A 25,527-nucleotide genomic window follows, 5' to 3' on the forward strand; every position below is an offset into this window, starting at 1 on the left:
CTGGTGTGAATATGAGAATGTCTGCTCATGACAGATAGCTGTAAAAATGGCGTAAAATGCTGTTAAATGTAGCCAGTGTAAAATGCTTAGTAGCCTATTTATCAAATGGCCATAGAAATGCAATTCTCGGTTTTCTATGGACACCATCATGTTGTTGCACCTGCTATAATGATTTATTTGCTCTAGTCACCTTTGAAACATTAAATTAAATGTGGTTTGTAGACTCAGCATAAAGAGAGACGCACCACATGAGGGATGATGAGTCTGTTTTGTCCATTACTGCTTATACGGGAATAGGAAACTAAAAATATAGTTAAGAGGGGACGTTGGTGACACAGTGAAGAGGACGCCCTATTTCTCGGGAAGCATCTTATTAAATCAGGGCGCCGGCCGAGTGTCGTTGTCATGACCAGATGGTGAGACTGAACACAAACTATTTAATACGGACTGCAGGTTTCACGATTCATACCATTTATGGTCTAAAGCAGGTAATACAGTGTTTTAACTAGGTGTATGCTAAATACAAAACGTGGGAACCAACCAACAAGCTGCTTTATGAATGCATGCATGCATTATGAGAAAGGAGAATTGGTCATTTGGCGAGTCACAGGCCCATAAATAATAGGTCGACTATGCGCAATTACGCACAATTGCACATTGGACATCTCATCTGGTGCAGGTATTTTGAATGGTTGAAAATAACTGGGCAAAATAATGTTGGTTAAATATCTTCTCAAAATGCACTTCTATGTTGTACGGATCAATAGAGGTTTCGTGAGATTCCTAATCCGAATTACTCCCAGTGGAGAGCGACTAGCTGAGCGCACTAGTTTGTGCCTGCATCCATTATCCCCCTTGAGTGTGTGAGCACGAACATTTTGCCCAGGCGGATTAATTCGTGTTGTGTGTGTGCTACGGCTGCTAGTCACTCATTCTGCGAGCTGCTCTCGTGCGTATTCGGGTAGCTGCAAGGACCAATTCGAATATTGCTATCAGAATACAGTAGTTGGAAAACATACATTTCTTCAGAACACTGAAATCGTTTAGTCAAGTCTGTCCATCTATTCTTCAAGGAGAATATCTTCGTGAGATATTGCAATGCTTCAAACAAGGTATCTCATCTGGGCATTGCTCTTTGGCTATGCAGGTAAGATTGTTTTTTTTAAATGTTTTTTTTGGAGAAATTATTGGATATCGCCAACTGATACATGTTACAATGCAAATTCTATAAATTCTGAAAGTGCTTTGTTTTGTTCACAGTATAGCAGTGTCCGTATGTGTCCCATCCGTGCTAACTGCGTCTCATATGTATCTCAACGAATGGACAGTTAGATCTATCATATTAGAGCTGTCGCCTCGGAATATAAACAGGCAATGGAAACCTGAGTTTCTCATAGATAAGAGACGAACGGGAAAGTATGGCTCTTCTCTTAGTAATGGCTGTGGTAACATGAAGGGAAATGAACGGTATTTGAACCTTATTTCATAATCGTATAGACTAAATCACAAGTATGCTCTGTCTGTAGTTTACTGTTTAGGCTACTAATTCTCTGCGTAATAAGATATCACTTGTCCGTTAATTGAGTCGTTGCATTGCGTCATGGTTTGAAAATACATGGTTTGAGCAGTTGGACAAACTGTTTTTCCTAACCTTGAGCTTTGTTGTTGCGGAGGAGTGGGTATAGCGCCAAGGAGGAGATGGATGCGTTCGGTCTTGGGAGGAGAGTCAGTGAAACAAGTATTGCCTTGCTGGTCCTTTGTGTCAGCAAAATCACCCAACAGTTAATGTGTTTGAATTATTGTCCGTCACGTTTAATTCATGGAACCAATAGGCTTACCCTTTTTACAGTAGGCTAATAAAAGGAGTTTGGTAGCTTTTTATGCTTTATATATATATATATATTTGGAGGTGGCGCGCATATTGTGCTCTCAGCGTTGGTTGCCGATGGGGAGGATTTGTTTCGGTCCTCAAACCTAGCACCTGCAAATATTTTTTTGAACGCGGTAACTACGACACTTCTTGGTGGATTAAGTAACGTAATAGTAGTCTAGGTTAAACGCGAAAGCCTAATGTTTTAATTAAACTTGTTTCACAGTTCTTTATCAATTCATGCGTAAATGTGAAAGCTCTAGACTGATTTTCAATTGCAAAGTTGAAGCCTTCCAATAGGCTACATTGTATTTGATGCGTGGAGCCTACTCAGTGCAGACTGTGCGTGCTTGTAACGTGAGCCACATAGGAGCATAGTTAGCTATATCAATACATTTCACATGAATACATACAGACCTAGCCCTTCTAGACAGGCTTATATATGCGACAAAGATTTTTTTCTTCCCCGAACTGAATAGGACTACAGATTTTTGGAGAGATAACAGAAAACAGACCTCCATAGACAGAAAAAGTAATTGGTAAAATGCTACTATTATCTATACAAATATCTAAAGAAATGGGTCAGTAGTCATTATGAATCCCATGGTAAACAATGTTATCCAACCAGAGAGCGCGAACTCAGGCGGGGGACCCGTTATATTGGATCAGTCTGTATATTACCCCCCCCCACACACACACACACACACACACACATGCACACGCAGATACACACCACAAACAAACTCATATTTTTCTTCTTCTAGAATGCATGTGTGTTTTTGCATAAAGATGTCTATATGTAAAACAAATGTATTGCTAAACAAACACAAAACACTCCTTTGTCTTTGGTTGAACTAGGGGCGTGGCATTGATCTGCAGGGAGGTTTAGGAGGGAAGCTCCACTGGCAATGTGGGGAAGAAAGTTGTCATGAGGACTAAGCAACAGTAGGGGGAATATTAATTAAGAGCACCTCAAAATCAGTAGCCTACTTCAGTGTTCACTATAAATACCCAGAGACTGCTTCAGTTCTTTTTTGAGGAGGGAAAGTGCAATGGACTAGACAGAGATAATTGAACGATTGTGAATAACTAAGTTCTAACCCATTGCAAGGGAGTTAAAATAAGAAATTGATCACATTATTTGATTGGCCTGGGAGGTATTAAGTGAGTAATGACAGTACTGTGATGTTAGAAAGCAAAATAAAAAAATTGTGCAGAAACAATGTAATTAAATGCTGACAATTACATTTCGATGCCAAGGGCTAATAAACTTAGAAGGAACCATGGCCACTGTCCAAGAAAATGCCCAATCACCGCTAGATTCTTTGCTGGATGAAATGCAATACAATTGTGTGAGAGAGAAACTAATTGAATATGAAAAGTGGCTTATAGTACTGTCTTGACAAAAAGGCAGCGAGACAAAGGCTTTGGCTGGTTGGGGGTGTATGAACAGTAACTGGTTCTGTGGAATGGAGGTGCATCATCACATCTGTTACCATCGGTGTGAAGCCAGAGAGCACATGGGGGTTCCAACCAGACAGACTGGGAGCTGTTGCTGGTTACATTCCATTCTCTGACTTAGTCAAGTACAGATGTTGGATCTTCATTTGATCACTATTTTGTTGCTGAGAATTTTCCTGGCACTTCAGGAAATGCAAACGTGTAGTGTATTTGAGTTTTAAAAAGGCTTCTAAAGTTTGTAATTTCCACATTGACATTTCAGACTAGATTTACCCTAATGAAAAATGTATCAACCCCAACAAAAATGTCCATTAATTATAATCCACATAATAATTCTTATTTCCTGCAAACTGGCTCCAAATAAGATCCTACACATATGTAAGAAGCACATTGAGAACCACCTCCATTCTTTCTTCCCTCCTCTTTTTTATACATCACTTTTGTCCATCAGAGCTGTTTTAAGGAGCTGGTATAGTTGACTCCTTTCACGGTTTGAATATATATTACATTTGGGCGATGAGATTTGTGGCAAGGGGTAATGGTGCAGAAACTCTCCCTGTGCGGTTGTCATGTGTTGACATGTAAATGTTAGCATGCAGCTGCTCCTACAGCGCTCCTTACCATTAAGTGCATGTGTGACTGCCAGCCAAAAGATGGCCCCGGCCACACCTTCCCATCACATTGCTGACATTCTCTGGGAAGCCCCTGGCCCTGGTGCTTTTTGCCAGGTTCAGGTCCCCATCAACATCAAAGAAGTACATCCAGGAGAGAACACGCTTCAGGGAGTTCTTTAAAGTCAAGCAAATAAATAAAAGGGAGTGCAAAGACTTTCCAAAAAGCGTGTTGTTTATGTGTGTCCGGCGTAGAGTTCACCTCAAGAAGAGGGCGAAGTTTAAGATTAGTCAACAGTTGGGGAGAAAATAAACAATTCCACAATGGTTAACATCTGGGACTTCAACTTCTGTGGCAAGTTCAAAGCCACTATGAAAATAGGATTGCCTATTTTTGAGAGGAGGAAACAGTAAAAAGCAGCCTAACAAGGGAAAATTATAAGTCTTTCGGTCTGTTGCTTGGAATGGGATATGAATAAAACATCCAGCTGGATACTTCAAACCCCATCCCATTCTAGTTGGGTGAGAGGCATAGCGTTTAAAGGGATATACACGGTTTCAGACTTCTCTGTTGCCATAACTCTGCAATAATGTAGCATTGTAAATATTATTGCCCTTGTTCCGGATTGCTATTGTTACCACCTCCAATTTATGGTATAACCTAACTGTGTGTATCCACCTGGAGGATGACCTTATCCCACCCAGAATGGAGGTAAATTATACTTCAAATTTGGCATAACATTGATTGTCTTCAATGTAACACTACTGTTATTTGTAATGATTGGCTACATCTGTGCGTATGAAGTATAGGTTATTCCTCCCGTACATAATGGCACGTCCGCCCTTGATCTCCCGGTGTGGGCCCAATGAGGCGTTAATAGCAACCTCTTTTAAAGTTTATCATTCAATCTGGCAGCTGTCCCTTAGCAGATTTTGCGGTCAAGGCTGATTGTGTTCACCACAACTTAGGAGAACCACTGTGTGTCTAGGATTGTTCAAAAGACTGAATGTGGAGATGGACGGCAATTCAATTTAGTGAGGCGAAATGTGTTCATAGATAAGCCACATTTGGAAGAATTGATTTCATCCCAAGGATGAGTGTTCATGGAACATAAACATAAACATAAAGAGATCCCCTTTGAACCAATCCAGTCAAAAATTATAAATTCCACTATATTTAATTAGAGTAAGACAGCAAGTGCAAAAATAGACTGAAAGTGAAAAGGCTTAAATTATTTGCTCAACTGGCAGGCTAAAAAGTCATATGATTAACCACGAAACCGAATCTCATCGGTGAGTAATTTATTGCAGCGCCACTTCTTCCATTTGCTGAAGCCTGATGAGATTGCAGAGGTTTTATTATTTATTTAACTATGCAAGTCAGTTAAGAACAAATTCTTATTTTCAATGATGGCCCAGGAACTGCCTTGTTCAGGGGCAGAACGACAGATTTTTACCTTGTCAGCTCGGGGATTTGATCTTGCAACCTTTCGGATACAAGTCCAACGCTCTAACCACAAGGCTACCTGCCGCCCCAACACTCTAAGAAAAATAGGGTTCCAAATTGGTTCTTGTGCAGCCCCATAGGAGCACCCTATTTGGTTACACATAGAACCCTTTTTAGTTCCAGGTAGAACCCTTTTGGGTTCAATGTAGAACCCTTTCCGGTTCTACCTAGGCTTGGGGGGGTATACTGTATATACTGTATACCGGGGTATTTGGAAAAAGCCAATGCATAGTTTTTCAATACCATCAAAACTATTTATTTGAAGTGTTTCAATACATTTGACTATTTGTACACTCTTAGGGGGAAAAAAAGGTGCTATGTAGAACCTTAGACGGTTCTTCGGCTATCCTCATAGGATAATCCGTTGAAGAACCCTTTTTGGTTCCAGGTAGGACCCTTTTGGGTTCAATGTAGAACCCTTTCTACAGAGGGTTCTACAAGGAACCCAAAAGAGTTCTACCTGGAACCAAAAGGGTTATCTTATGGGGACATCCGAAGAACCCTTTTTTCTAAGAGTGTAGCTACTTAAGTTATTACCTGCTGTCAACTTGTGCAAATCCTTAGGATATGAAGCATATTGTGTTCTTCATTTCACCTGTCACATTGTCAATTATTAAGCTTACCGTAGTTCCCCAGAACAGATGAGCCAGTCACGTGTTTGTTTGTAAATGGGAAAAAGCGAGCTTGGTGAGTCCATAGCATTCTATATCTCTCTGCGAGTCTCTGTTGTGTGGTGCACATCATGTGATGAAGTTACACTTGTATGCAATTCACTACAAACATTTTGCCATCAGATATCTTATAATGGTTTTAAGAGCTTTGGATGAGTTATCTGTACAGCTGCCATTTTTTCGCTGTGCTTCCTACTAGTGTTTTTTTCCTCCTCCGTTCTTAACCCATCTGCTCCATCTATACATGCTGCTCTTCCTTCAGAAAAGCATTCATAACAACTTTGTTTATTTGCACAGTTTCTCTCGTCCACACTCACCGGAAATGACATTCGGTAGCTACTAGCTATGCTTATATTACTTGATGAGCTGGATTTGCCTGTTTTTGCAGTTTGTTTGTTTTTGCTCATTAGAATTTAGCTAACAGCGTCTGTGATTTCGCTATTAGTTTGTAATAATTTTGTTAGCATTCTGTTAATAGAGGCCCAATGGGCTTTTCTTGCGTTTTTAGCGGCCCCTTGTGTGCTATGCCGTATGCCAGTAATACCGTAAATCCCGGTATGAGAGAAGGATGGTATGACAATATGAAACCTGTAACCGAAAGGGTTCTACCTGGAACCAAAAAGGTTAGGTTCTAGATAGCACCTATTTTTCCCAAGAGTGTAAAGACTACACTAATGTGTTCAAGTCAATGATATTTCTGTGGCTCTAGCGTAGTTGTAGGCGTGCATTGGAGTAGTTTGACTGTGAGACAGATATTGGGGGCTAAATAACCAGTATGTGCCAAAGATTCTCAATACCATGGTTTTACTGTCTCATAATACGATTAGTGAGTTGGAATAATTGTCAGAAACTGCAACGTTATCATCAAAACGAAATGGTTTCATATTTCACTACTTGAATGAACCCAAAGAGCAAATGGATGAAAAATTCTAAATGTCTACACTGGCAGCTTGTGTTGTATTTTTCCATTGCTGACTGTTTGATAAGGATGGGTCGTCTTTGCATATTAATCAATCCATGAAAAGGGACTCATACTGATTTGCATTGTGTAAGCTCTGAAGGCATCCTATAGAGTATTGGAGGAGAAAAAGAAAGAGAAATGGGTTCGGGTTTGTCATGCTGAAAAGCAACCTCTCCCTCCCCTTGCCAACCCCCACCCCCCACCCCCCGTCTCTGAAAGGATTTTTTTTTTCTTAATTGAAGTGGAAAGGCCTTCGAAAGTCGAGAGGACCTATAAAAGGCGACCCTGTATGGGACCCAGGACGTGCGCACGCACACACACGCACACACGGCTGTTAGGGAGGGACACAAGGAGGACTGGGGGCATGTGCTGTACCCCAAGATCAGTGAATGACTCATCACTCTGATGTATTGGCACCTAGCAATGGCACTTAGCTCATCCTGTGGGTTAGATGCACGCCTGCTGATTGGCTAGGTTGGTTTTATAGGTCCTATGGATGATGCTGCAGCATCTTTGTCGGAAGCAAAGAAAACATTGGCTCCACTGGGGGAGAAGAACATGACAGGATGTGTGCTAGTCTCTAGAATTGTTTACTCCTTAGTAGAAACGGTGCTGCTATCGCCACACCTTAAGCACAGGCAATGTCAATGTTGATGCAGGACTATTCTTAGGTCATCAGAAAATAACTGATTGCTATATGATCTATGATATATTACTTATTACTATCAACAAGCGTTTACTAGGGCCGGGACGATACCAGTATCGCGATAATGGGGAAAGGAAACAAAACACGAAGGGAATTTAACTTCTTTAGGAAACTATCCTTAATGTCAGAAACAAACATCATTATGTTGTCATCCAGAGTCACATTTATTTATTTCCCAAGTTAGAGCACACAATATTTTACATACAGCAGGTTTTTAACCTTTTAGAATCCAAAGTTGCCTTCGACGGCCTTTCTTTAAATTACTATAGCGGCTGCGAACGGCCTTGTTTTTCAAACTATAATATCTGTGTCAATATCGCAAAATGAACTTGCTAAAAACCTGTTGTCATGAACCAGAAACCGGAAAGAGGGTATAATGTAATTTGACTTTTAAAATAATAAATGACTTCATTACTCAATGACAGCAGCGGAGCGGCCACGTTGGTTGGTGATATGGACTCGGACATGTCCTTGCACTGTGGCAGCCCAGGGGAGTCAGAGGTGAAACTCACAATGAAAAAAGACAGCGGTTGACCGTTTTGCGGTGGTCAAACAAAAGTTGTTCTTTAGTAAAGGTTGGGGAGAACAGGGAGGGGAGAAATATCAAATCAAATCAAATGTATTTCTATAGCCCTTCTTACATCAGCTGATATCTCAAAGTGCTGTACAGAAACCCAGCCTAAAACCCCAAACAGCAAGCAAATACAACTGAAAGGCCTCTCAGGTAACGGGTGGGTCACTCCTCGGACCGCCTGTGTGAATGAAAAAAAAAGAGGGAGAGAGAGCGATGAGGCCGGGGTTTCAATACTGTCACGTACAGTATACTCCCTCTCTGGCTTCTATGTCATCAGGCTGCTGATTATCCCGCACACCTGTCACCATCGTCAAGCGCACCAGCGCCTCGTGACACTCACCTGGACTCCATCACATCCTTGATTATTTTCCCTATATCTGTCACTCTCCTTGGTTCTTTCCTCAGGTGTTATTGACTCTGTTTCATGTCGGTGCGTTGTTTGTGTTTCGTGTTTGTTTTGTTTATTTAATAAAACACTCACTCCCTGTACTTGCTTCCCAACTCTCAGCGCACTCATTACAAATACTTGCACCAGGTGGCGTGCTGCCCGGGAATGGGTCCTCTTCTCCAATTCTTCTGATGTCTAGGCGTACCCACTGACAGTCTGACTGCATCTATACTTATACCCATCATAGGCTATACATTGCCTTGTTTTCCTATTATTTGACCGCTTAGCTGTCGTGTTAGGGTAGATGCCCACACAGTGGTTCTCAGATGATATTGAATTGCAGTGATATTTGTTTACATAGCCTGCTAATAAGTTGCTTGTTTTGTCCTGTTTCTACTGATGCTATTAATTTGGAAACTGTCCCAGCTTCGTAACTAAACAGCTAACATTGGCGAAGTCTGTATGTCTGTCAGGCAAGAAAACGAGAGTTGGAGGCAACATTGTGCTTCGCTCGCAACGCTGTCACTTGATCGTCTCACTCTCTCCCTACAAAGACAACCAGCTAACTATGCCCATCGAAATAGGTGAAGAATTATTCTTAATTGCACATAGAGTCATCTTAGGAAATCTTTTACTTTCAGCATCCTAAATAAATAATAGTTGATGTGTTGAATCTGTAAACCGGTGTGCCACAAACTTGACTTCTTACTAGATATGAAAACTAATCTGACCACGGGTCTTGAAGTGTGAATACCCTATATAGCTTTTATGGTTATAATCTGACACATCTAACATAATAATGAACATATTTTTGTGTACTCTATCCTGTCTGATTATTCATAAGTCTGACATACTGTACATATGCACACCATCAACTGAGAAAAAATCTAGCCACTAAGGACTTCATAAAATAATGTTGATTGATTGATTGAAAGTGTTGTATAGCATCATGATAATACTGTTGGAGCGAGAGGAAAATGGAGGGAAAGAGGAAAAGGAGAGTGAAGAGCAGTGAGAGGAGAGTGGAGGGAGAGGAGGAAGAGGAGGAAGCAGAGGGAAGAGGGAGAGGAGAAGGAAGAGAGAGAGGAGGAAGAGAGAGAGCACACCCGAGAGGGGAGCCTAGGTTTCCATGCAGTGCGTTGGCCCGAAGTCCCACCATTCACGAGGTATTGCTCGCCTGAGTTAGAGTACCTCATGATAAGCTATAGACCACACTATCTACCAAGAGATTTTTTATCTATATTTTTCCTAGATGTTTATTTACCATCACAAACCAATGCTGGCACTAAGAAACCACTCAGTGAGCTGTTTAAGGCCATAAGAAAACAAAAGAAATGCTCATATAGAAGCGCCATTCTTAGTGCGGGGGATTTTAATGCAGGCAAACTTAAATCAGTTTTGCCTAATTTCTACCAGCATGTCACATGTGCAACCAGAGGATTTAAAAAAATCTAGATCACACACAGAGATGCGTACAAAGCTCTCCTTTGCACTCCATTTGGAAAATCTGACCATAATTTTATCCTCCTGATTCCTGCTTACTAGCAAATCTTGAAGCAGGAAGTACCAGTGACTCGCTCAATACGGAAGTGGTCAGATGACACGGATACTATACTACAGGACTGTTTTGCTAGAACAGACTGAAATATCTTCCGGGGTCATCCAATGGCATTGAGGAGTATACCAGCTCAGTGTGGCAGGGCTTGCAAACTATTGCAGACTACAAAAGGGAAACCCAGCTGCGAGCTTCCCAGTGATGCAAGCCTACCAGACGGGCTAAATGCCTTTTATGCTCACTTCGAAGCAAGCAACACTGAAGCATGCATGAGAGTACCAGCGGTTCCAGATGACTGTGTGATCACGCTTTCCGTAGTTGATGTGAGCAAGACCTTTTAAACAGGTCAACATTCACAAGGTCCGCAGGGCCAGACGGATTACCAAGACGTGTACTCAGAGTATGCGCGAACCAACTGGCAAGTGTCTTCACTGATATTTTCAATCTCTCCCTGACCGAGTCTGTAATACCTACATGTTTCAAGCACACCACCATAGTCCCTGTGCCCAAGAAAGCTAAGTTAACCTGCCTAAATGACTACTGCCCCGTAGCACTCACGTCGGTAGCCATGAAGTGCTTTGAAAGGCTGGCCATGGCTCACATCAACTACATCATCCCGGGAACCCTAGACCCACTCAAAATCACATACTGCCCGAACAGATCCACGCAATCTCAATCGCACTCCACACTGCCCTTTCCCACCTGAACAAAAGGAACACCTATGTGAGAATGCTATTCATTGACTACAGCTCAGCGTTCAACACCATAGTGCCCTCAAAGCTGATCACTAAGCTATGGACCCTGGGACTAAACACCTCCTTCTGTAACTGGATCCTGGACTTCCCGACGGGCCGCCCCCCAGGTGGTAAGGGTAGGCAACAACACATCTGGCCACGTAGTTGTGTTCACCCACGAATGCGTGGCCAAGTACGACTCCAACACCATCATTAAGTTTGCTGACGACACAATGGTGGTAGGCCTAATCACCGACAACGATGAGACAGCCTATAGGGAGGAGGTCAGAGACCTGACAGTATGGTGCCAGGACCACCACTTCTCCCTCAACATGAGCAAAACAAAGGAGATGATTGTGGACTTCAGGAAAGGAGGGCCGAACACGCCCCCATTAAAATCGACTTGGCTGTAGTGGAGCTGGTCAAGAGTTTCAAGTTCCTTGGTGTCCACATCACCAACAAACTATCACGGTCCAAACACACCAAGAAAGCCGTGAAGAGGGCACGACAACGCCTGTTTCCCCTCATTAGACTGAAACATTTTGGCATGGGTCCCCAGTCTCTCAAAAAGTTCTACAGCTGCTTCTTCGAAAGCATCCTGACTGGTTGCATCACCGCCTGATATGGCAACTGATCGGCATCCGACCGTAAGACGCTACAGAGGGTAGTGCGTACAGCCCAATACATCATTGGGACCAAGCTTCCTGCCATCCAGGACCTATATACTAGGCAGTCAGAGGAAGGCCCAAAGAATTGTCAGACTCCAGTCACCCAAGTCATAGACTGTTATCTCTGCTTCCGCATGGCAAGCGGTACCAAAGCGCCAAGTCTAGGTCCAAAAGGCTCCTTAACAGCCTCTAACCTCAAGCAATACGACTGCTGAACAATTAATCAAATGGCCACCCGGACTGTTTACAGCAGCATTTTAGAATTATATTTGGGTTTAAACGGTTAACTTCTCTGGGATATGTGGGACTGTAGCGTCCCACTTGGCCAAAAGCCAAAAAAAATGTAGCGCGCCAAATTCAAATATATTCCTATAAAAATCTATCTTTCATGAAATCACACATGAAAGACACCAAATTAAAGCTACACATGTTGTGAATCCAGCCAACGTTTCTGATTTCAAAAAGGATTTACGGGGAAAGCACACCAAACAATTATGTTAGCTCAGTACATAGCCACAGAAAAACACAGCCATTTTCCCAGCAGAAGACAGTAGTCACAAAAAGCAGAAATAGAGATAAAATGAATCACTAACCTTTGATGATCTTCATCAGATGACACTCATAGGACATCATGTTACACAATACATTTATGTTTTGTTCGATAATGTGCATATTTATATCCACAAATCTCGGTTTACATTGGCGCCATGTTCAGAAATGCCTCCAAAATATCCGGAAAAATTGCAGAGAGCCACGTCAAATAACAGAAATACTCATCATAAACTTTGATGAAAGATACATGTTTTACATAGAATTAAAGATACACTGGTTCTTAATGCAACCGCTGTGTCAGATTTCAAAAAAACTTTCCGTAAAAAGCACACCATGCAATAATCTGAGACGGCGCTCAGATTTAACAACATTTCTCCTCCATGTTGGAGTCAACAGAAATACGAAATTACATCATAAATATTCCATTATCTTTGATCATCTTCATCAGAATGCACTCCAAGGAATCCTAGTTCCACAATAAATCATTATTTTGTTCGATAATGTCCATTACTTATGTCCAAGTAGCTACTTTTGCTAGCATGTGTAGTACACGTGTCCAAACGCTCGCGCAGATGCAGGCAAACGTCGGACGAAAATTCAAAAAGTTATATTACAAGTCGAATAAACTGGTCAAAGTAAGTAGAGAATCAATCTTCAGGATGTTGTTATCATATATATCCAATAACGTTCCAACCGGAGCATCCCTTCATGTCTGTAGAAGTTATGGAACGCAAGGCGATATCATGAGGAAAGTGCGTGACCAGGAACTGGCAATGTGACAGATCACTGACTCATTCCCCTCCCATCCGGCCCCACAACACAGTATAAACTTCATTCAACGTTCTACCGACTGTTGACATCTAGTGGAAGGCGTAGGAAGTGCAAACAGATCCATATATTTCAGGGAATTGAATAGGCGATGAGTTTAACATCGACCAGCTTCAGAATTCTCACTTCCTGTTTGGATTCTTTCTCAGGTTTTTGTTATACTCACAGACATCATTCAAACAGTTTTAGAAACTTCCGAGTGTTTTCTATCCAATTTTATAATAATATGCATATATTAGCATCTGGGACAGAGTAGGAGGCAGTTCACTATGGGCATGCAATTCATCCAAAAGTGAAAATGCTTCCCCCTATATCAAAGAACTTAAAGGACCAAATAGTTGGGTCTGCTTTGTGTTTTCATTTTTGCCATGGAAAAACTATTCCCAATAGTTTTCCAATTGAGTTTTTTTACATTTTCTAGAGGACATTCTGCTATGTTCTGCTATGTACATTTTGCGTATTTTTTAAGCACATTATTTTCTGCACCTATAGTCAGTGCTTGACTTGGACTGAAATAGGTTCCGGTACTCATTTAGGGTGCCGGTACTGTTTATGTTTAGTTGAAGGAGCTCCACAATACTTTTGCGCTGATATTCTATAAGAGGAACAGGAGCTCAAGCAGTAGAACATTTTAGGTGCCGGTACTCAGCAACAATTGAGCTCCTGCTCAAGTCAAGCACTGCCTATAGTAGGCTACATAAACTGTTGCCAAAGGCTCCTCTGTATTCAACTGGCATGTTTTGCTGGGTTCTCTTTCAGAGCACAGGATGAGCTGAGAAGTTGAATAAGAAGGTAACAGCTAACCCAAAAGTAATTATTGAGGCAACTAGAACAGAGAAATATTAATGAGGTCTTTCATTTGATGAGGTAAATATTATCTGTTAAAGCTTAATGAAATGGATATTGAGTTTGTGTCTACATGCAACGATTTGGATAGCCTGGTAATATCTCTCTTTCACCTGGATATATTCACTACAAAAATTTAAACCATCTAAATGAATTTAAGTTGGAAGAGATAATGCTGCCATAGCCTCCCTTTTATTTACTTTTGCAGCAGCGTGGGACATTAGCAGAAGATTTGGCAAGGTTACTAAATCCATGCCTAGTTATCCCCATACTGTTTATGCCCCTTTAGCAGGCTGTGAAATACATTTTGAAAAGCATTATCTACAATTAGACACATTTGCTGGCATTGCTGTGATGTTCAATCCATGCATCTCTGTATCAATGTTCTGTGCAAGCCAAGATCATGTTTGTAGAGGCCAAACAATAGATTTACAGTGGTGGTGGTGATGGGTTGCTGAGGCGCTGCTGCTGTCAATACGGAAATGTGGACGCCTTAATCAACTCTGATTGGCTAAGACGAATGGTGGTGTTGTGTTCGGGGGTAGCAGATGGTTAGTGGACTGATGTGTTTGATTTCCTGAGAGAGATTGGTAATGTCCCTCCTGTCCCAATGAATTGTCCTTGAACCACACACCTTTCAACCAAAGTCTGGGAAGAGTCCTATTTTTTACATTCTAAGATCTTGTGACCAATTTTTTACAGCGTGTGCCTTTGCAGACAACTTGCAGATAAATTATACAAAGTAAAATAATAAATAAAACAACATGTTACTAACCAACCAATCTGAGATCACATTCCATCATACTATATGAGGAAACCTTTGAAACAGTGTGAGACTTTCCCCATTTGACCCCTTCGAAAGACCACGAAGAAGGGCTTCTCATTATGTTGTTTATGGTCAAGCCGCAGGACTTCACAAGAATAGGGGAGCCCGTGATTTATTAGGGTTGTGGACTAAAAACAATATCAAAGAAGACCTCTTAAAGAAAAACCTGGTGCCCCTATATGCACCCAGTGAGAGAAAAAAGAGAGGCAAAGGCAAACAAAGGTAGAGAGGCAAGGTGGGGGGAAGGGGCGGAGGAATAGAAACAGAGAGGGCACAATGGAGAGTGTCATCAGGGAGGGGCTGCTGGGCAGTCGAGTGAGCGTGCAGCTGAATTGATTGTGGTCCGTTGCTGTGTTACAGCCCATCATCTGTAATATGCCTCACTCAAATGGTAGTTAAGGCGTTTTTCTCCGTACAACCACAAATCCCTTTATATAATCTTGGACCATGACCAATCCAGACCTATTAAGATGCTTACTCTTTCATATTCCCAATATTAACTTGACCACATTTACACATGGACAATTCCATGGTAACAGAGTGACAGTGAGCCTTTAAAATGTATGTCAAACAAAAACACAATGATTGCAAAGTTATACAAACCATACAACTCTATGCACAAGGACCACTTTTAACAATTTCCACAGAAAATTTGACAAAAATACATTTGTTTGAAGAACACCGCACAACAGAAGTTTGGTAACAGAATGAGCACAAACTGTCATTCTGTTACCAAACTTAGCATCTGCACTTTTCTTCAAGTAAATGTGTTTTTGTAAAATGTTGTATGGTTTGTTTAACTTTGCAATCATTGGTTTTTGTTTGACATGGGCCTACATTTTAAAGTGAAAAATCTTAGTCTCAGTTTTACCATGGAATTGCCCACATCTGAACAAAATAAATGGTATAATGAACAGAAATTGTAAATGGCCACCAAAAATAGTGCAGCCGAGATGCTCAGGCATCAAATCTAAACCAGCAAACTCACTTGGCTGGAACATAAGGACTGATTATCTTCTCTAACTCGCTGCTCTTAAGCCAGTGTATAATGTTCTGATTACACCACAGCAAGTGTAGAACTGCTCAGATGACTGATAGCTGTCTCGTTTCATCTGCAGTGGCTGCTGTGCAAGTGGTGCTTTACTGATCAGTTAGCCATTGCAGCAAGGTTCTGCATCTGCACACATAATTAGTCTAGTAAGTGGGCTGAAAATATTGTATTTTCTGAAATAGTATGTTTAGCTCCAGGAAAACTAGACCAATGTATTAGTGTTCCTAAACATGTACTGTAAGAGATGTATTACACTACATTGCCAAAAGTATATGGGCACCTGCTTGTCGAACATCTCATTCCATAATCATGGGAATTAGTATGGAGTTGGTCTCCCCTTTGCTGCTATAACAGCCTCTACTCTTCTGGAAAGGTTTTCCGGGAAGGTGTAGGAACATTTCAGTTTTCCCATTGTTTCTCACCTGTGCTCTTACAATAGCCGATTTATTGCATTAGCATATTAATCAAAATCAGTGTTATATCTAGTGCGAAAAGATAATGAATTCTATGATCAAACTCTGACTGATATAAACCTATCTTGTCAATACTATACCTTAATGATTTCAGCACCTAGATAGATAATGTAATGAACATACTGTTGCTACATAATATACTGTTGCTACATACAGCTTCATGAAATGGGTTTCCATGGCCGAGCAGCCATGGGGCAGTGTTGGGTTGGGGCAGGTAGCGTTCTCCTGGCATCCGCCAAACCCAGATGCGTCCGTCGGACTGGCAGATGGTAAAGCGTGATTCATCACTCCAGAGAATGCGTTTCCACTGCTCCCGGGTCCAATGGCGGCGAGTTTTACACCACTCCAGCTGACGCTTGGCATTGCGCATGGTTATCTTAGGCTTGTGTGCGGCTGCTAGGCCATGGAAACCCATTTCATGAAGCTGTATGTAGCAACATTATATTATGTAGCAACAGTATGTTCATTACATTATCTATCTAAGTGCTGAAATCATTAAGGTATAGTATTGACACCATAGGTTTATATCAGTCAGAGTTTGATCATAGAATTCATTATCTTTTCGCACTAGATATAACACTGATTTTGATTAATATGGTTAATGCACTAAATCGGCTATTGTAAGAGCACAGGTGAGAAACAATGGAAAAACAGGAGTGATCTTCCCCTTCAGGACATCATAGCATAATAGTCTATAATTTACTGTTGAACACAAGCATCAATATGCACAAAGAATTGTGCTTAAGTGACAAGGGCACTCCCTAAATTCCTCCGCTTGTAAGTACATCTGACCAAGAGTTTGAGATCACTTCACTATAAATATACTCTGACCCAAGTTATCTGAAGGCCCTGCAAGAACCCGTTTAGATTTGAATTTAATGTCAGTATTAATTTCTTTCATGCCAAGGGGCCTTACCGGCGGAGAGAGAGACCTGACATTTCCCACTTGCTTCAAATGGGAATGAAGGTCTGAGCAGCACAGAGAATATTGTTATTCTGGCTTTTCATAATTCTCCACCACAGGGAATCAGAAACAATCAACCCACTTCTTCAGCAGACCTGCAATTTAGAGTCACAAGCTCATGGCACACCACTGATTGTACCTGCTCCTTTCATTGCTTCTGGTGCCTATACATGTCTTAACCATCCTTCATCAGAAAGCAGTTCACTCTACTTATTCTACATAACATTTGGCTGGCAGCATGTTATTTGGCTGTCCTGCCAGTGTTTGCCAAAAAAACATTGAGTCATTGCAGCCAACCAAGTTAATCTTCAATAGGGCTCTTCAAGCTTTCAGTTAGCCTCTAGTTAGCAGTTGACAAGGGACAGAGGCTGAGCGAGCTCTGGGCAGATTAAAAGGTGATGACCTCGATGCGCATTGCCATATCGATGTATATTTGGGGCATTAATCTAGCCGCTAGCTGGAAACGAGTAGGCCGTTTGTTTCCCACCACATCTGCATCTCTCACCCAATTCTCTTGACTAGGAAGGAGATGAGATGAGCAGGAGGGTGGGTGCAGATGTGCCGCTTCCTCAGAGAGTGGAGGATACCTTCAAGAGCTGCCGGCTCCCAAGGAGTGTAACAGATTAGAGTGATTAGCAGCAAAAATAGTCTGCACCACCTTGTCTGTGAAAAGGGCTGCAGTCCACTGACCGAACCAAGCTAAGAAATAGATTTGGCCAAATTCACCATAGATGCCAAGTTGATGTCTCTTGGCTTCTATGGACAGGAATAGACTAGTGGATTTGAGTCAGATTTTTGTTTTCTCAAGAAAAGCCCTCATTCCTCTACATAACTTGCGACAGACTGGTTGTAGACAGAATATCAATGGAGATCATTCGGTCGAGCCCCCGAGGAAAGACATCTGTTTACATTGGAGGAACAAAGGGGGATGTCAGGTCAAATATGATTGATACTGCCCCGCAATATGTACAGCTAGTTGGGCTGCACTCCGTGAAGTCAATAGGGGGGCGGGGGTTACCCTTTTACCAAAGCCAAGAAGGTCTGCTTCAGTTACTCAGTTGATAGGCGCAGGCCCAAAGATTTCAGATGTTTTTGGCATGGCTCATTGACTTTCTTGCCTCATTGATGTTGTAGTGAATCTGCACATCAACGAGATTGGCTCGTGATCCATAAGATGACCAATATGGTATCTCAAGGATGATCAATGGAAACAGGACGCACCGGAGCTCAATTTCGAGTCTCATTAGAAAGGGTCCGAAAACTTATGAAAATATTTTTTTTATTATTATTTTTTTTTATTATACATTTGCAAAAATTTCTAAAAACACGTTTTCGTTTTGTCATTATGCGGTATTGTGTTTAGATTGCTGTAAAAAAAAAAAAAAAAAAATCAAGGGGTCTGAATACCTTCTTATTTTCATAAGTTTTCGGACCCTTTCTAATGAGACTCGAAATTGAGCTCCGGTGCGTCCTGTTTCCATTGATCATCCTTGAGATGTTTCTACAACTTGATTGAAATCCACCTGTTGTAAATTCAATTGATTGGACATGAAAGGCACACACCTGTCTATATAAGGTCCCACAGTTTACAGTGTAAAAACTGTCAACTGTGTTGACAGAGAAAAAACCAAGCCATGATCTCAAAAGAATTGTCCGTAGAGCTCCCAAGACAGGATTATGTCGAGGCACAGATGCGGGGAAGGGTACGAAAAAATGTCTGCAGCATTGAATGTCCCCAAGAACACAGCGGCCTCCACCATTCTTAAATGGAAGAAGTTTGGAACCACCAAGAATCTTCCTAGAGCTGGCTGCCCGGCCAAACTGAGCAATCACCTCCACCAAGAACCCGATGGTCACTCTGACAGAGCTCCAGAGTTCCTCTGTGGAGATGGGAGAACCTTCCAGAAGGACAACCATCTCTGCAGCTCCACCAATCAGGCCTTTATGGTAGAGTGGCCAGACGGAAGCAACTGCTCAGTAAAAGGCACATGATAGTCCGCTTGAAGTTTGTAAAAAGCCACCTGAAGACTCTCAGACCATGAGAAACAAGATTCTCTAGTCTGATGAAACCAAGATTGAATTCTTTGGCCTGAATGCCAAGCGTCACATCTGGAGGAAACCTGGCACCATCCCTACGGTGAAGCATGGTGGTGGCAGCATCATGCTGTGGAGATGTTTTTCAGCAGCAGGAACTGGGAGACTAGTCAGGATCGAGGTAAAGATGAATGGAGCAGTGCAGAAATATCCTTGATGAAAACCTGTTCCAGAGCGCTCAGGACCTTAGACAGGGGGGACAGTTCAACCTTCCAACAGGACAACGACCCTAAACACACAGCCAAGACAACGCAGGAGTGGCTACGGAACAAGTCTCTGAGTGGCCCAGCCAGAGCCCGGACGTGAACCTGAAAATAGCTGTGCAGCAACGCTCCCCATCCAACCTGACAGAGCTTGAGAGGATCTGCAGAGAAGACTGGGAGAAACTCCCCAAATACAGGTGTGCCAAGCTTGTAGCTTCATACCCAAGAAGACTCAAGGCTATAATTGCTGCCAAAGGTGCTTCAACAAAGTACTGAGTAAAGGGTCTGAATACTTTTAAAAATGTTGCTAACATTTCTACAAACCTGTTTTTGCTTTGTCATTGTGGGGTATTGTGAGTAGATTGATGAGGAAACAGTTTTTAAAATCTATTTTAAAAGAAGGCTGTAACCTAACAAAATTTGGAAAAAGTCAAGGGGTCTGAATACTTTTCCCGAAGGCACTGTATATTGAGTCTCGCTCAGCATTGTGGTCTGCTAATGATTTGTCAGATGATTCGTATTTGTCGTTCTTCTTATTGATATCTTCATGGTGTTGATTGTTTTCAATCCACGCATACATACCCTCATCTACCCTAAGAATGTCCAACTGGGGCCAATGACGCATAGTGGATCTCCCATGAAGATAAGTGTTTGTTGAATGATACAGCAGTTGAACGTTAATTAGACACCGTTGAACATCAGATCTAGTATACCTCTCCTGAGGTAGTGTAAACAGTGGAGAGAGGATGGGAAGCAACAGAGCAATAATTTGTGAAAGGTACTATGGTAAGTGTGTCCGTTACAGGACATGAAAAGGTATCAATTAGCAAAGCGTCTTGAGTGTTTAGACCTAATCACTCCGCCATTTCCTGGTTGAAAAATGTCTAATAGTCTAATAGTCTAATTTCTGTTTATGTGACAAAACAAACAAGTACAGTGAAGAGAATCATTGTACCATCTACACTTCTTTGTAATATATTTTCCCTTACCAAAAATATTGTGTTTTCAACTGTTTGAAGTGGGTGTACAAAACCGAAAGTAAAAGATGCAAAAACTTTTATCAAGAATGGGAATCATAGAAATAGAGCACATAAAACATATCTATCACTTCTTAGACTCGCTTTCAATGCGAATGACAGATCTATAACACACATTTTGTTTGTGAATTTGGTCAGGTCTCCCAAAAAGTTACATATAGCAGTTTTAAATGCCTTCTGCAATACCTTCGGTTTGAAAAGGCAATAAAATAATCTTAGTTCACACTTCAAACATATATCACCTCTGTGAAAATGGGAATCTGGACTCAGGTGTCATTGACAGCTGTTTAAAGCTAAACCAATGAATCTGGATGCAGAGAGCCCCTAAAATGGCTTCTGGACACATTGTTTTTCTTTATGGTGCTGGATGCTCCTCATTTGTAAATCTATCTTGCAAGAGGACAGATGGTGGGTTGTGGGCGATATGTGGTGTGTGTCAAAAGACAAACCACAGGGATTGTTTTGTGTTAGTCACCCTCCCTTTGCAGCAGAATGTCCAACTTTGAAACCTCTGTCACACGCTCTCATATCTTTTCACCTGGCTTTCAAAGCATTGTCACGTTATGCACCTTCCTCACATTTTCATACAAATTACCGGTTCTATTACAGGAATGCAATACCTATGTTCTTGCACTCTTATCGTCATATTATCACTGCTACCATTTTTCTTCTTTTATCGGGCTGTCAATAGGCATTGATAGCTCACTTATCAGCTTTTGACCTATTGCCAATTTAAAGACCCACTTGAAATGCCACATCAGAGAAATTCTCCACTAATTCACTGAAACTATTTCTTCCCCTTTTTACGAAAGCTTTAGGAAGCATACCATACTCTGTGAAGGCCAAGAAACACACTCAAAGTATTGACTCAATTGTTTTGTCAGCACCAATGCACTTTAATTGCATAGTGCATCACTTGGATACCATACCAGACACCATGTTCCATAGAAACCTCTGGGACTGTTGATTCCCAGGTTCTTTGCTCATTCTCTAGAAATGGGGACCAGGAAAGGCAGACTCCTCATTAATCATTGTGTCAGATTTACCCTCGGGCAATTATAACCAGAATCATCCCCAAAGTGTCAGGAGGTAAAACGGATGGTGTACATTGGAAATAGACTACCAGTAAATGAGAGATGGAGAGAGAAAAATAGGGAGTGAGAGAGAGTTGCTGAGAGGGCTGCAAATGAGGCCGAATTTCTCTCTGGTGAGAATGGGCTGGTTGTTAGCTGTGCTGCGCTGGTTGCAGGAGACTGGGGAAGATGCAGTAGGCAGACATGGCCAGGGCAGGGCCTTTTTAGAGGCTCTCCTCCTCATTAGAGGAACAGCTTCTATTGTTTATGGACTGTAATGGGCTTTGCCACGACCAGGGAGAAAAATAAAGAGGAGTGAAGCGGAAAACACAGACATCGCCATCGCTCTGAATATAACATGTCTACTCTTCGAGAGGAGAGAGCTCCAAATCTCACCCCTTCCCCCCTGTTTTGTGTCGACGCAGACAGGCACCTCACGGGTCTGAAGGCTGCTGGCTCTCCCTCTCTCACTCTTTCTCTCACCTTGGCTCCCTTTCTTCATCTCACACACTCTCTCTAGTTTGTTATTTCTCATTACTGTTATTGGGGAAGACAGTCTCAGGGTACCATTTTGCCGAGGACATTTAAGAGCCTTAATTAGTTAATTCCCAAATATGGTGGTTCTTACTAGTTCAATGGTTTTTAATGCCTCCGGAGAGCCTTAAATGTCAAATTCCCTCTCACAGACAGAACCCTTAAACACAAAAAGTTCATACGGAGGCACCCTCGCAAATGGTAATGTTCAGTCTGCGGCATGCATTTATTTATAACGTCTGTGCTCTTTTCCTTGGACAGATTCAGTTCAATGCGTGGTGCACACAGATTTATGTCTCTTAACACTAGTAGGGACAGAGAAAGAAAAATACAGCAATTAACTTGGCAATGTATATTGAAGGGAAGTAGGGGAGGCTGCTGCGGGATCTGCATGAATACCCCAGGGGCTCTTCCTTTGCAAAAGATTTATTGCTGTGATCTTCGTTCTTGATTTGCAGTATTCAAAACACTGGGTAAATGCGGGAGGCTTGTAGGATGGGGGGGATCAAATGTTGAGAATGGGGGATACAGAGAGCAGGGTTAAAAGGTAATGAAAGAAGTTCCTAGATGAGACTACTGTTTATATTCCTTTTTTTTGCAGCAACAGCAGCAGACAAACTGGATCGAAAACTTTGGTACAATTAGCATGGGTTGTTTCAACTTTCATTGACGTGAGTTGTGATAGTTTCTGGGGCGTAGCTAGAATTCAAGGCACAATCAAGCCTCTCCTATCGGTTGGATTTACTCTGGAAATTAAATCACGTGAAGCATAGAATGATGTTAGTTGTCTGATTGAATGGGAAATCTAGTTTGGAGGCTGTGGCCGTCTCTGGGCAACAAGAGTGACAGCTGTGCATGCCTTTGTAACAGGGGGTGGGGGGCACTGGGATGAAAGCCCTGTGTCCATGGGAGCCTGGGCCGGGCCTATCGATGCAGCTGTGTTTGAATAGCCAGATTACACGTCGATCACAGGCCCCAGGGACCCCGTGTGTGATACAGTCTGAAGTAAAGAAAGAACTTTATAAGTTTCTCTTCTTGAATATTGCAAGAGTGAGGCAGTTGGCATAGCCCTAATTATCTTCAGAGAGTCAAGGGAAACAGGGGAGTGTGAATGAATGACAATTAGACCAGAGGGGCTGGTAAAAACCCTGTCTTTGAGAGATGACAATAGGCAGCAGATAAAGAATGTACGTTGCTTTGACTTTAAAATGCCGGGGCCAGCCGAGCAAGGACCCAGTCTAGGAAATGCTCACTGTCTTTTTGTTTATCGATTTGGATGGTCCAGGAGAGATTTTGAGTCTAACAGCAGCAGCAGCATGACGAAACAGGAGCTCACTGCAGGCACAACCTCATTAATCACTGACCTTTATTTCATCAAAATCAAATCAAATGTTATTTGTCACATGCTTAATTAACAAGCCCTTAACCAATCATGTCATTTTAAGAAAATTGAGTAAAGAAAATATTTACTAAATAAACTGAAGTAAAACAAATATAAAAATATAAAAAAGTTACACAATAAAATAAAAATAATGAGGCTATATACAGGGGGTACCGGTACCGAGTCAATGTGCGGTGGTGCAGGTTAGTTCATGGCTGGACAAGGTGGTGGTGTAAGTGGATGGAGGTGGGGTGTGGGGGACAGGATTTTGGGATGGGTGGTCGTCTGTACTGGGATGTTCTGGGGGAATGGGTCGTTGAGAGTTTGTGCCCCAAGCTCTAATGCCTGCCCTTCATCTGACATGCCATTAAGCCCATTTACGCTGTGCCTCCTCATCAGTATCAAAACGAGGGGCCATTATCTGCATGGCACTTACGCCACATCAGCTGCCTATTTGCCTGTGGGCAAAAGGGTGTGTGCAGCAGGGGTCTGTCTACTTCTGAGTGACTCTCTATCCTAGTAGCCACAGGCTACACAGCCACATTGTGTGTATTATACAGTAGGCCAAATACTGTATATACAGTGGGTATAGAAAGTCATGACCCCCTTTCAAAATGTTCACCTTTTGTTGCTTTACAGCATGAAATGAAAACGCATAAAATCAGACTTTTTCCAGCTTTATTTACGCACAGTAACCCACAATATCCAAATGGTGGAAGAAAAAAAAACGAATTAATTAATGAATCAGAACTAGAAGAGTAAAATACCCCATTTGGATAAGTGAACCCTTCCCTGAGTTAATATCAAATCAAATGTATTTATGTAGCCCTTCTTACATCAGCTGATATCTCAAAGTGCTGTACAGAAACCCAGCCTAAAACCCCAAACAGCAAGCAATGCAGGTGTAGAAGCACGGTGGCTAGGAAAAACTCCCTAGAAAGGCCAAAACCTAGGAAGAAACCTAGAGAGGAACCAGGCTATGAGGGGTGGCCAGTCCTCTTCTGGCTGTGCCGGGTGGAGATTATAACAGAACATGGCCAAGATGTTCAAATGTTCATAAATGACCAGCATGGTCAAATAATAATAATCACAGTGGTTGTAGAGGGTGCAACAAGTCAGCACCTCAGGAGTAAATGTCAGTTGGCTTTTCATAGCCGATCATTAAGAGTATCTCTACCGAGTCTCTTTTAATACTTGGTGGAACCACCTTTTGCTTGAATTACAGCCATGAGTCTCTTTGAATACGTCTCTACTAACTTTGCACACCTAGACTGTGCGATATTTGCCCATTCTTCCTTGCAGAATTGTTCAAGCTCAGTCAAATTGCATGGTGACCGCTCATGGAATGCACTCTTCAAGTCATTCCACAGATTCTCGATGGGATTTAGATCAGGGCTCTGACTAAGCCACAAAGACATTTACCTTCTTGTCCTTCAGCCACTATACGGTTGCTTTGGCGGTGTGCTTTGGGTCATTGTCATGTTGAAACGTGAACCATCTTCCCATTTTCAACTTTCTGGTAGAGGGCTGCAGGTTCTCAAGAATCTGTCGGTATTTTGCACTGTCCATTTTCCCTTCTATCCTGACAAGTGCTCCAATCCCTGCGGAAGAGAAACACAGCCACAACAGGATGCTGCCACCGCCGTGCTTTACTGTAGGAATGGTGTTCTTTGGGTGGAAAGATGTATTGGGTTTTCGCCATACATATCGTTTTGCGTTCAGGCTAAAAAGTTCACTTTTGGTCTCATTTGACCACAGCACCTTTTGCCACTTGGCCTCGGAATCTACAGTGTGCTTTTTGACAGAGCTCAAACGAGACTTGATGTGGCTTTTTTTGGAGGAGTGTTTTTTTCTTGCCACTGTCCCATAGAGGTCAGATTTGCGGAGCGCTTGTGATATTGTCATCACATGCACACATTGACATTACATTTACATTTACATTTAAGTCATTTAGCAGAC

General features: G+C 42.0%; 1 protein-coding gene across 13 annotated transcripts in view; it reads left to right on the plus strand.

Moving 5' to 3' along the window:
- The first annotated feature begins 897 nt into the window (after positions 1-897).
- The window catches only part of LOC139530740 (neural cell adhesion molecule 1-like), a 283,644-nt gene continuing 259,014 nt past the window's right edge, over positions 898-25,527 (plus strand). For 3 of the 13 annotated variants that reach the window (XM_071327429.1, XM_071327446.1, XM_071327413.1), the window contains exon 1: positions 899-1,147. In XM_071327429.1, the coding sequence (XP_071183530.1) occupies positions 1,099-1,147 (49 nt within the window). In that variant the 5' untranslated portion in view covers positions 899-1,098. Of the gene's footprint in view, positions 1,148-25,527 lie in introns of all 13 variants that reach the window. The other 10 variants (XM_071327406.1, XM_071327422.1, XM_071327437.1 and 7 more) reach the window with 7 other exon arrangements.

Source organism: Salvelinus alpinus, chromosome 1 (assembly GCF_045679555.1).
Source record: "Salvelinus alpinus chromosome 1, SLU_Salpinus.1, whole genome shotgun sequence".
Lineage (NCBI taxonomy): Eukaryota > Metazoa > Chordata > Actinopteri > Salmoniformes > Salmonidae > Salvelinus > Salvelinus alpinus.